The sequence below is a fragment of the Leptosomus discolor genome, chromosome 3 (assembly GCF_034619465.1).
Source record: "Leptosomus discolor isolate bLepDis1 chromosome 3, bLepDis1.hap2, whole genome shotgun sequence".
Taxonomy (NCBI): Eukaryota; Metazoa; Chordata; class Aves; order Leptosomiformes; family Leptosomidae; genus Leptosomus; species Leptosomus discolor.
In genome coordinates this window covers 56,170,090-56,182,144 of record NC_141393.1, presented here as the reverse complement: position 1 = coordinate 56,182,144, position 12,055 = coordinate 56,170,090, and the positions used below count along the sequence as shown (strand labels likewise).

General features: G+C 43.8%; 1 protein-coding gene across 1 annotated transcript in view; it reads left to right on the top strand.

Annotated features, from left to right (window-relative positions):
- The window catches only part of NRDC (nardilysin convertase), a 28,698-nt gene that overhangs the window by 14,819 nt on the left and 1,824 nt on the right, over positions 1-12,055 (top strand). Inside the window, exons 15-27 of the mRNA XM_009958341.2 lie at positions 2,063-2,167; positions 2,441-2,564; positions 3,097-3,183; positions 3,790-3,909; positions 4,666-4,717; positions 5,835-5,985; positions 7,119-7,246; positions 7,610-7,772; positions 9,002-9,033; positions 9,317-9,455; positions 9,910-9,957; positions 10,320-10,372; positions 10,966-11,049. Of these exons, the coding sequence (XP_009956643.2) occupies positions 2,063-2,167; positions 2,441-2,564; positions 3,097-3,183; positions 3,790-3,909; positions 4,666-4,717; positions 5,835-5,985; positions 7,119-7,246; positions 7,610-7,772; positions 9,002-9,033; positions 9,317-9,455; positions 9,910-9,957; positions 10,320-10,372; positions 10,966-11,049 (1,286 nt within the window). The remainder of the gene's footprint in view (positions 1-2,062; positions 2,168-2,440; positions 2,565-3,096; positions 3,184-3,789; positions 3,910-4,665; positions 4,718-5,834; positions 5,986-7,118; positions 7,247-7,609; positions 7,773-9,001; positions 9,034-9,316; positions 9,456-9,909; positions 9,958-10,319; positions 10,373-10,965; positions 11,050-12,055) is intronic.

The window sequence follows — 12,055 nt, the reverse complement described above, 5'->3', positions numbered from 1 at the left end:
TTGTCTGCACAGTAGATGTGGGGTTGTGTCCAGTCCTCCTTGGCTTACTGAAATAGCAGTTAGCAAAAAATCTTACTTGTTTTTGTTAAAGATAAAGAAAAAGAAGGGAGCACAATTTAGATGATTTGAGACGTCTCACTTCATTGACTTTCTTATTCTCACTACCTTTAGCCGTTTTCTGTTTCTTATTAGGTAACTTGTTTTTTTGTATAGCACTAAAATCTCCTTTTGGGAAAACATCCATATGCTACGTATATTGCTTGAAAGCATCACTGAAGTTTATTGGTTTCTTTAAGGTACACAGATGCAGGAAGGAGGGGAAAAAAAAAAAAGGAAATATTGAAAGTGGAAAGTTGTTTTCTTTCCAGATGCTACAAGTGTTTTCAGACACTCTTAAGACCTACCAGTCTGCTGTGAGCATCAGGATGTCAGAAATTTAATTTTTAGCAAATCTTTGCATCTGTAGCTCTGCCTTCAAAATAGCATATGCAGGATATCTATTGAGTGCCTTTGAATAACGGAAGTGGTATTTGCAAGGGGTACTGACAGCAAGGACTGCTGCCAGCAACCCCAAGCGATAGATAACAGAGCAGTGGATTTCTTTGGTGCGAACAAGTTTACACTGATTTACAAGTGCATTTTTTTAAATGTTGTGTAGTGTTTTTTTAGTGGAATACAACTTTTAAGAATTTGTGAGCAAAATTCAGCTACTACAGAGTTACAACAGACTGCCTTCTCCAAACAAAAGCTTTCCTCAGAACAGTAGAGAACAACTAAAATTCTATGAAGGATGGCTATTTAGTATATTGGACATAGCAGGAATGAATTCTGTTGCCCTATGTACAGTTTTATGGTTCTGTCTTTATGATCATTGCCAACAGAGGTCGGCCAATTTGAAGTTTGACTTTTTCATCAAAGTGAAGCTATTTATTCCTGAAAGGTTCTTATGAGTTGTCTTGGTTCTTTTTAGTACTCTCAGCTGGATTTTTATGTTCCTCAAAACTGTTACTGCTCTAACAGACTATGGACTTGCCAGTATCAAGCCAGGTGGGGACAGAAAACGCCCGAGTTTACGCTGGGGAAATATCCACCGTTAAGAGTCCTGCCTTTTTGGCCAGTTGATTTTGAGTGTTCATTCAGAAATTACTGACAGTGCAGGGATTTAACTTGCAAAGCAAGGAACAGAGATACATACGTGGTTTTGTGACAGTCGTGCATCTTAGGGACAGATGAACGACTTGGTCATGGCACGCCACTCTGCTGCTTGATAGAAAGAGCAGGTACACGGCCATCCTAAAGAATAATGGTCACAGAGGCATTGTTTTGGGATAAGCAGTTATGTGCCCCAAGAGAGGTTTAATGTCTCCTCAGATGTACAGTGTCTTAAGAAATTCTTGGTGATGTTTTCCACCACATTTATGAAACACAGATGTGTCAAACTCTCCTCTTTTCAGGCGAACTGTGGGCTGTATCTGGACCTGGGATCTGTACGGTATGATGCTGCCTGGTTTGAAAGGAACAAATAGCACTCAGCAAGAAGCGCTCCACTAGGCAGTCTTACACAGTGAAAAGGCAATCTATACTTCCATGTCCAAGTAGGAGAACCTCTTCCTCCTCATGCTGTACATCATGGCAGAGAACTTAGGAAGGGATCGGAATCAGAGATCCTCATGCAGCAGCAGCAGCAGTTCCTCAGTTTGCTCTTTCCAGCTTCCAGATCACTTTAAATCTTGAATTGAGTGACTCTGCTTACGTTCCCTGGAGGCAAGGAGGGCATTCTAGTGGGTCTGTAACCTAGTAGGTTTAATGACAGTAAACATGTGGTCAAAGCCATTTCTTCTATGAAGATGATGTCTGGTATTTCAGGATTCTCAGAGAAGTCCTGAGCATTCGATATGGTTATGAAATATGTTTAGTGTAGTAACCGAAACTAAATGCCGTAACAAGCAGAGCATGCAGCTCACGCTCAACATACCTGACCAGTCAAGCTCTCCTCAGAACAGAACATCGATATTTTAGTTTTCTGATTATGTGAAAAATAGCTTTGTCTATTTGCTTACAGACAGATCCAGTTGACTATGTGGAAAGCCTTTGTGAGAACATGCAGTTGTTTCAGAAGGAGGATTTTCTGACAGGAGACCAGCTCTTGTTTGAATACAAGCCTGAGGTAAATATTCTTTGAACTGTGATTACATGTTTTGTTGTAAAGAAAATGTAGGCATGCTAGATGATGTAGGCACATACACAGGCATATAATTAGGCATAATACAGGCAGAGGTTTTGTATTAATTGAATCACTCTCTTTGTACTCAGAAATCAAATCTCCTTTTTTGTAAGCTTATTATGTCTTGTTCTTCATATATCCAGACTAAGAAGTCTTTGTGGGGTCAGGCAGAGCCAGAGTTGACATTTAAACTGAAATATTGTCTTGAACTTGTAGATCATTGCTGATGCCCTTAACCAGCTCAGTCCTCAGAGAGCCAACCTCGTTTTGCTGTCTGCTGCCAACGAAGGCCAGTGTCATCTAAAAGAGAGGTGGTTTGGAACACAATACAGCGTGGAAGGTAAAACAGCAGCAGAAACTTAGGAAATGTCCAATTAGTGCATTAAAGATATAAAAGGGTAACAACACAAGATACAGCCACATGGAAGTAAGGAAATGAATCCTCAGTGCTTTACTGACTTCATCATTAGTCAAATACACTGTCCTACTCAGTAATGGTTCTTCTTTGGTGTCGGTTGTTTCCCACTTTACAATTGTTTTAGGAGATGGGGATCCCAGCGAGCCCTCCACTTGGCTGCCATGAGGTCCTGAACAAGGAAAAGAACACAAACGGTGAAGGACAAGGCCTGCTGGTAGCTGGATTACCAATTTAGGCAGGCTTGATTTACTTTTAATAGGACTGCTTCAGTCCTGCTGCAGGGGAGTTCGCAGGAGGGGGTTTAGAAAGAGTCCTGATGAACCAGGTGACATTGAGAAACTCCTATCGTACTGCAAATCTTCAAGAAGATAGCTAAGAGACGAGATGACTGGCTTAGGAAATAGGGTAGCATTACCTTCCTGTTGAACTAAATGCATTTCATGTTTTTTAACAGATATTGACAAGTACTGGAGTGATTTATGGGCCAGTGACTTTGAGTTAAATCAGGATTTACACCTTCCAGAAGAAAACAAATACATAGGTAAGGCACCTGAGCATGAGTGAAATCTTTCCCTGATAATTTATTTGTGAATTTGCTGTGGTTTAGAAACAATCTTAGTTTCTGCCTGAACATCAGCCTGGTTTTGCAGATTAAAAAATGAGAGCTCTGTTCACCTGAATTCGATTTAATGTTCTATTATTTACAAGCTCGAGAACTGAGTTTTTCCAAGGTGTGGACTTAGAGATCATACAGCCAATAACAGAGCAGGCCTAATGCAAGAGCGGGAGTTAACACGGAGCTGCAGACACCCTAGAAGAGCAATTTTATTTGCTTAATCCTGCTGGTTTTTAAAACATCTGCATACTGTCTGGCTTGGTTGCCGAAACCAAATGAAGATAAACCCATAACTTGTATCCTGGACGGAATGCAACATCACCATGTCTGCAGTGCATCTGAACCACTGTTCTGGTGTGGAACTGAAAAATAAATGTTCTTTGGGTCCAGGAAGGCACATATAATTTAGCAAACTGGGAGGGGAAAAATGTATTTTGTTAATAGTTTTAAAGACTTCTGTGCACGTAGCCTGGCTGTGCCTTTGAAACCCACTAACTTCTGGTTTTGGTTTGTTTTTTTGCTTTTCGTTAGCCACTGACTTTGCTTTGAAAGTTGCTGACTGTCCTGAGACAGAATATCCAGTCAAAACACTAAGCACGCAACAAGGCTGTCTGTGGTACAGGAAGGATGATAAATTCAAAATCCCCAAAGGTAAATGCCTCAGGGCTTTCTGAAGAATAGGAGGTCCCTGGTTTTACAAGCTGGAATTTATTTGAAGGCAAATAACCCATGATGTGTTCACCGTTTAAACTCAGTGTTTACTGTCAGCTCTTCCATGGTCCTTTTGATGTGTTTATTAGCTACAATAAAAGAAAAGCAGGTAAACTGCCTTGCAACAAAGAAACCCTGCTGATACCTCAGGTTAAAAAGTGGAATCACTGAAATATACTGACTTCAGAACGTCTGACTATGGACAGAACTGGGCAGACAGATTATGATACTGAGACAAGGGCTTGAGAATGAAGGAACACATTAATTAGAAGAGACTATAGTCAAACAGACTACAGTCTTTTCTACAAGAAGAGAAAAATACAGCCTGGATCTGAGACAAATGTGAAAATATATTGCTCTTTGCAAGCAGAATGTCACAATTTTTAGTGCCTGTTAAACGGATGTTTTGTGGAGTATTCTTTTTTATTGATATGGGTCAGGCCATATGAGTTGGTATTCAGCAAAGCACAGCTTTGTTTTCTAATATTTGGTATTTTTAAGGGAAGATTTTTGCCGCGAAAAAGAGGTGTTTGATAATGACTTAATATAAGCAAAAATATATTCTTACAGCTCAATGAGCATTTTCATTAGACTCAAATTGTGACCAAAGAACGACCTGATGGAAATATATTTGGCTTCAGAAAGCTGTCACTGTTTGTACAATTGCTCATTTAAGTTTCTTTTTTACCCCACCAGGTTATGTTCGATTCCATCTGATCTCTCCGTTGATACAGCAGTCTGCAGAGAAGTGAGGGTTATATTATTTATGCTTATCTTTCAAAGTAACTAAATTACCATACCTAGAGAAAACCCATGAAGCATGATTACTTTTAAACTGGACTATGATAAGGCTTCCTTTCCTCATGTTGTTACGCTTTCCTTGTGGTTTTGTCTTAGTTGGCGAGGGTGGTTCTGCAGCAGGTCATTTCTGTAGCAAACAGCTGCGTAGGAGTTTCATGGTGTGTTTTTCCTCAGTGCAAGTTTTGGAAAAAATAATGTAACAGCAGCAGTGTACGTACCAGAAGGAAGTGCTTAGAGAAGGAGTCGGTCCTGAAAAGAGCAGTCCACAGTCATGTCCTGAACCAGCAGCTTGGGAGCCTGTAGGAGCAGGTGAAGAGACTATGGGCAGCATTTAGAAACCAACTGTTGGTCAGACAGGCCTCAAGGTTACAGCTCTGCACGTGCTGCACTTGGGCTAGCCTTGGGCTAGCATTGCCATTTGTAGCCAATGCTTTGATCCTAAGCCTGCTGAGACCGGCACAACAAATGTTTTGGGAAAGCCCTTATAAATCCGTTCTCATCGGAGCTTTGTTAGTTTGAACTTTGAATTGGAATCCCAGCAATAACAAAAGCCTGAAAGCACAGACTGCGATTTCCACATTGGGTAGCCTGATTTGCTCTAGCTTTTTTTTTTTTTTTTTTTTTGGTATATAAATAATTATCTCATTACTCAAGTCTTCAGCATAACTTGAGTCTATCTGTCCCCCATTCCTTTACACAGAGTGTAATAACCTCATTTGCTGTGATTATTCAATGTTTTGAGCATTGACACGTTACAATGTGCATTCCTACTTTGAACAAATCTTAAATCACATGAAGCTGGAATCTTATTCCTTGCAAAGAATAGTTGAATGTCAAAATAATCTTTAAGTAATGTTGTGTGCTTTCTGGATGAAGGGAAACTTGCATTCTGTATTTCCAGGTTTGTTGAAAATGTCTTTTTGAATCTCATTTTACTCAAGCGTTTGTTCCTGTTGGAGAACTTCTGGTGTCTACCATCAAACTCATTTGGCTTCATTTTTATCTTTCTTCTATTCCATCTTTTTTTGCTTTCTTTTTAACCCTCTGCCCTTTTCTCCTTCCAGCATAGTTTTGTTTGATACGTTTGTAAACATCCTTTCGCATAATCTTGGCGAACCAGCGTATGAAGCAGACGTCGCTCAGTTGGAATACAAGCTGGTAGCTGGAGAGCATGGCTTAGTCATCCGAGTGAAAGGATTCAATCATAAACTACCTGTAAGTGCTGCTGATCTTCCGAATGCTTTTATGTGGGCTGCTTTTCAGTGCATGTGCTTTGTCTCCTAGCAGCTGGAGCCTAGCTGGCTGGAGCTTCCATTGTTTAGACGGGGTATTTTAAACTGGAAAATTTGTGTCTGTTCAGATACAGGGTAATGCAGGAAACGCTTTTCAACTGCCTACGTGTATAAAGATGTAGTTTTATTCACTTACCCAAGCTGAAATTACTGACCGTAGGCAGACTTAAGAGAAATCTTCCTTTAATGAATCACTGTATCTCCATTAAAGCTTTAACAGCTTTTCCTTTAAAAAGAGCCATGAGTCTCCCAGGTCCATATAGAGCGTTAGAGCCTCTCCATCTATAAGCTGAGGCTGTTTGCATGCGGTCTGGAGAAGTGTGTCTGAACATAAGTTTTGTTTGTGATTTGACTTTGGAGCTTCTGAACATACTCATTTTGGGTGCAGTTTTATTTTGTTGGGTTGCTGAGAGCTTATTACCTTACGAGGATTGGGGGGGATCCTTGTTCCCATTCTCTAAGTACTGGCGATTTAAGACAGGGCAAGCACAGAGAGGACGTAGTGATCGAAGAGGAGAGAACCACCAAGCTTCCTGAGACTTTTGTTGCAAGAGCTTGACCGGAACTTTAACAAGACTGTCAATTTTCTGTCAGACTTATTAATGTGAAGTTTAACAGAAAAGGCCAGAGATGCCAATAGCATGGTCTGAATGTTCTTTTTTTAATCATGAACGTGGCTCTGTTGTGATGCCGTTGTGCTGGCCAGCCATAAAAGGAAAAACTGGAATATCTAATACAGAAATGCTGGAGTTACGGGCTAGGTTTGTTTCGATAGAATGTGGAAACTGCTGCTGATTTGGGATATTGAGCTCATTTCATTCACTTTCTAAAAATGCAGTCCTTTTGAAACTGACTGTAATTTGGTGTAGAATTGTGAAGAACATCTAACAGAGCTGAGGAATGTGCTTTAGTAACACTGCATGTCTCTTAGCTTGACCAAATAATGATGATTTTTTTTTAAATTAATATTATGTAGAATGAAGTTTAAATTGATTATTAAAAAAAAAAAAAAAAAAACACAAAAAAAAACCCAACTTAAACCTGTTTTCTTTACAGCTTCTATTTCAGCTCATCATTGATTACTTGTCTGACTTCAGCTTTACTCCAGCAGTTTTTGAAATGATAACAGAGCAGCTGAAGAAAACATACTTCAACATCCTCATCAAACCTGAGACTCTGGCCAAGTGAGTTCGGGGCGGGAGGACAAAACCTGGCTGCACAGCAAGTGATGCGGTTGAGCTGCAGAGCTCAGGAATCCCTGCTCTGTGCTCGTAGAGCCTTGTTCCAGGGTTTGCTTGTAGCTAGAGAGCTCGAGCAGCTCTGCACCCAGCCTGTCAGCCGTGTGGGTCAGACTGGGCATCCAGGTCGCTGCTGTTCTGAAGTGACGTGTAGCCGACAGCGGGTGCTGAGGGAGGGCAGAGTCAGCCAGCAGCAATGCTGCTGGGGACATCTCCCTGTCTCCAGTACAATCCCCAGTCAGAACTGGGATCTCTTACAGGGAACAGCTCTTGACATCGTGTGGTTTTGTTTTGCTTCTTGCGCTGCAGGGATGTGCGTCTCCTGATTTTAGAACACGGCAGGTGGTCCATGATAGATAAGTACCAGACGCTGATGAACGGCCTTTCCATTGAGTCTCTCTCGTCCTTCGTTAAGGCTTTCAAGTCACAGCTCTTTGTAGAGGGTCTCGTACAAGGAAACTTCACGAGCAGGGTAAGTACAGCTTCAGCAGCTGACACGCACCGAACAGCACCTCCAGCTGAGTGCCTCTTCCGGACTGGCAGTCTGGAGCCTTGCTGGTACAGGGCAGCTTCACCTCTGACAGCTCAGGAGTGCTCCTCTGGATAAGCCACTGGCGAGTCCGTAGCTGCCAGTTTGAACAGAAGTTTCTGGGAATTTGGATTTAAATTGCAGAGAGGGGAAAATGTGGTAGAAGTATGCCCATAACGTGTTTCCCCTGTTGCCACTGTTTTTTGTATCGTTTGGTGTATTGATATGTTTGATATTGAGAAATTTCCACGGTGGTGCCACAGGAGGAGGCTTCCCTCAAAGTACATTTATCCTGGAAATTTGATTGCCTGGATGGTGTGATCAAACCTCACTGAGGTCCGGTTGTCTTCGGTCTTGTCAAACACCTGCAGTATTCACTGAAGGTTTCAACCCTGGGGCTAGGTCACACGCAGTCCTGTCAGGCTTTTTAGAACAGGATTGTAATGGGGCTTAGCTCCACGTATCCTGTGTCATTGAGTGCCTGCGTGTGGCACGGGAGAGAAACACTCTGCAATTAGGATTTGTGCCAAGAAGCTTGTCTTGGCTGGTGATGTTAGTCCTTAAACAGTTTAGAGCCTCCTAAAAAAAATGTGTTAATGTCCTTTGGGAGGTCACGTTCTTACAATGGTAGCTGTCCCCTCCTGAGCTGTGGAACAGAAGGAGGTCTGAGAATCTAATTGTGATTTGCTAAGAATCTTCGTTCAAAATGCTTTTGTTGCTGCAGCCTCTGTGTGAGCTAAGCTCCTTTCACACTGTGGCACACACAATCCTGTAACTCCTACATCAGTCTTACCGGTTCACTTTCTTCCTCCCATTTCTTCCACTTGAGCCCAAGAGTCTCCTTCCCAGAGCTCCAACTTCATGCATGAGAGAGGGGCCTTACCTGCTTCTGTGTCCACCCTTTGCTGTTGTGGTGGCTGATGCTGTTTCTGGAGAAGTTGCAGTGCAAGACGCTGCCTGGAGACTCTTTGTTTCGCTTTGCAGCCTGGTGCAGAGGTGTCCAGAGGCACTTGAGATAAGGCGAGGGGGCAGGGACATAGGTGGTGCGACCGAGCTCGGCTCTTCTTTGCTTGGGGGGTCACTTTCTCAAGTGATGCACTGGGGTGTGTGGTTGTGAATTGGGGTAATAGTTCTCTTCTAAATAAAACTTATGTTTATGCCTTCTCTCCTAGGAAGCAAAGGATTTCCTGAATTATGTTGTTCAGTGAGTATCTCTTGACTCTTGCACCTCTCATTATGTGGAAACTATAAGATTCATTTTTGGAGGAAGGGGTCAGGGTGGGAGTGATGCAGAAATCCCCTTCTCCCCTCCTGGGTGCAGCAGTGCTGATGTTTGGGGGAGGTGGCTCTTCCTCATGGCAGTTTCAGTGGACATTGTTCTGGTTTGGGGAAGGGGAAGATAACGTCAGACCAAGTGTGTGTGTTGTACTGGTTTTGGCCAAGACGTGAGCGTGTGTTTGACACTTTGCTGTTTGTGCTCCCTTCAGAAAGCTCCAGTTCGCTCCCCTGGCCCATCCCTGCCCTGTTCAGTTCCGGGTGGTGGATTTGCCAAGTACGCATCTGCTCTGTAAGGTGAAAACTCTCAACAAAGGTGATGCCAACTCTGAAGTGACAGTCTATTACCAGGTAACGCGTGAGCTTGGTGCATGCTGGCCTGTTCCCTCTGGTAGCTGCTGGTGCTGTGGGTGTACGTATGTCACAGCCTTGAGAGCAGTCTCTGGACAGGGATGTTACAGAGAGCTGAAAACCTCACGTGAGCGCACGCCCTCGGCCTCAGAGGCTAAACCCATGTGGGCTCTCACAGCTTGTGGGGTTCCCTGAAACCGGCATCTTCCCTTTCCGACATGTGCTCGTAGCTGGGTTTGTGCCTTGGCAATTTCCTGGTGTCCTCATCACTGATCACATGGTCCTGGGCTGAGACCTTCCCCTCTCTTCTGAAGGCGTATTGAGGCTTTCTAGCTGTCCCTGCTGTAAACTGTAATGCAGTGCTGCAGTCCAGGCCAAGGTGCGTGCCACAGCTGTCACCTTGGTCTGAATTTAACTCTGTGAAATCACCCTAAATTCTTCATTTTCTTTCTAGTCAGGTGCCAGGAATCTAAGGGAATATACCCTGATGGAACTGCTTGTGGTAAGTCAGGTTTGCATCTCCAAAATCATCTAAGCGTCTTCCCAGACAACAGTGCTTGGAGCTAAGATAAGGCTGTGGGGCTAAATGGTACGAAGGAGACAGTAGATCTGTTGGTTGCTGTGATTAAACTTGGGAGCGTTTGGGACAGGATCCCCCAGCTGCTGCAGCAATGGACAATATGGAAGACTGTTCTCTTTGCTACCAACCTGGAAGACTGAGGGCTCTCTTAACTCAGAGGGTGCAGTTGGAAAGGCAGCACTTCAGTTGTTTTCGCTTGTTGTGATCACGTTTGTGTATGGAGCCCCAGGGGTGGCTGCAGGGATGCATCGCTTCTACTGTAACACATCTGTGCTCTGTTTCAGATGCACATGGAAGAGCCTTGCTTTGACTTCCTGAGAACAAAGCAGACCCTCGGGTGAGTTCACTGTTGAGGATAGCTCCTACCCCCCATAGTATTTGTACTCTGGAAACCTTTCCTGCACAGTGGCCAATTCCTCCATTATTGCGATGGAAGCAGCAACATAAACACACCAAAACTGGGAGCACCCATCAGTACAAGCAGCAGCCAAGTTGCTTTTGATTCCTATAGGAATTGCATCTACTACCAGTGTGTTAACTTGGAATTATTCACCGTAAAGTTGTTCCTTCCACTTCCTAAATCAGCTCCCTGTTCCCCAGGGCTGTTTTCACAGCGGCTCTGTGGTGCGTAGCAGCCTCCCTCAGAGGCACCCTTCTACCTCAGGAAACTGGAACAAGCTTTTCACAGCTCTAGGTCTGTCAGGCTGATGAATTAGTTTGCAGGAACACAAACACAAATACTCTGCCAAGTTTAAAAGGATTTCTGAAAAATGAGAAAGCACTGAAGTGCAGGAAATAAGACTGGAGAATTTATATTTGAGATTTTTCTTTGTAAAGTACCAACACTATTTTAATGTGCAGCATGTCCTGTAAATGAAAATTTAATTGTGACTTTATTGTTCCCCCCTGCCCTTTTTTTTTTTTTTTAAGCTACCACGTGTACCCTACCTGCAGGAATACTTCTGGGATTCTTGGCTTTTCGGTCACAGTAGCAACCCAGGCAACTAAATACAAGTAAGCGCGTGCTCTTGCGGCTCATGTTCATCACTGCTCCCAGGCCAGGGCTGCCAGCGCCCTGTTCTGGTGCCCTTACCGCGCTGCGCCCTGCCGGCGGCGGCTCCGGCAGCAGGGCCTGGCTGATGCAGACCTGCTCGGCTTCAGGAGGTGTCTCGTGGGTCTGCCAGCCGGGGCCTCGAGGGGTCAGCGGGCCGTTCCTCGCTGCGTTTTGCTGTGCAGAGCACCTCTCTGCGTGGCAGCGGTTGCTGCTGCCGTCTCGGTAAGGATGACTTCAGCACAGGAACTTTACGGCAACTGGCTTTAGAAGAGTCGTGCTTAACAAGGTGGTCAGTGGGCCTTGTGCACGTTCAGAGACTGAACATCTGTCTGAGCCTCGTGGAGCAGAGTGAGGTATCAAACTGAACACGTGACCATGTTCACATGTCCTGCTTTGTGCAAGTTGTGTATTTACACAACATCCAGCTGAAGAATTATTACTGAGAGAGTTTCCTTTAATCTTCTGCTTGTCCTATTTGATGAGGTCACAGCTGGCTTCAGTTTGCCTTTGCTTGAGTTTTTTTATGCAAAGAGCTCACACCTCTTTCAGGCCATGGAGGGTTGTCTTTTTTTTTTTTTTTTTTAATTCTGTGAGCCCAGGGAATGTCACAAGAGTAGTCCTGGCCTCAGCTTGTGACACTGCTGAGAGTTGCGACATCTAATGACTGAAAAACACCACCTAAATAAAGCAATAGCCTTAAGCTTCTTAAAACTGCAGCAGTCCTGACTTGAACAGGGAAAAGTAATCCCAAGACTCAGTAAAATAGCTCACTGCCTTTTGAAGATATACGCTGCCAGGAGAGCTCAAGCTGTTGCCAAGTAAATCCTGTCCGGCTGTTCCGCTGCCTCACTTTCAGCAGACAGAACAAATGATGGTTTTGTTCAAAGCTGGGGCTAAATACAGGTGTTTGACCTGCCAGCCTGAAGGGTGATATGAAAGTTGAAGTAGCACAGAGCACTGCTGCCT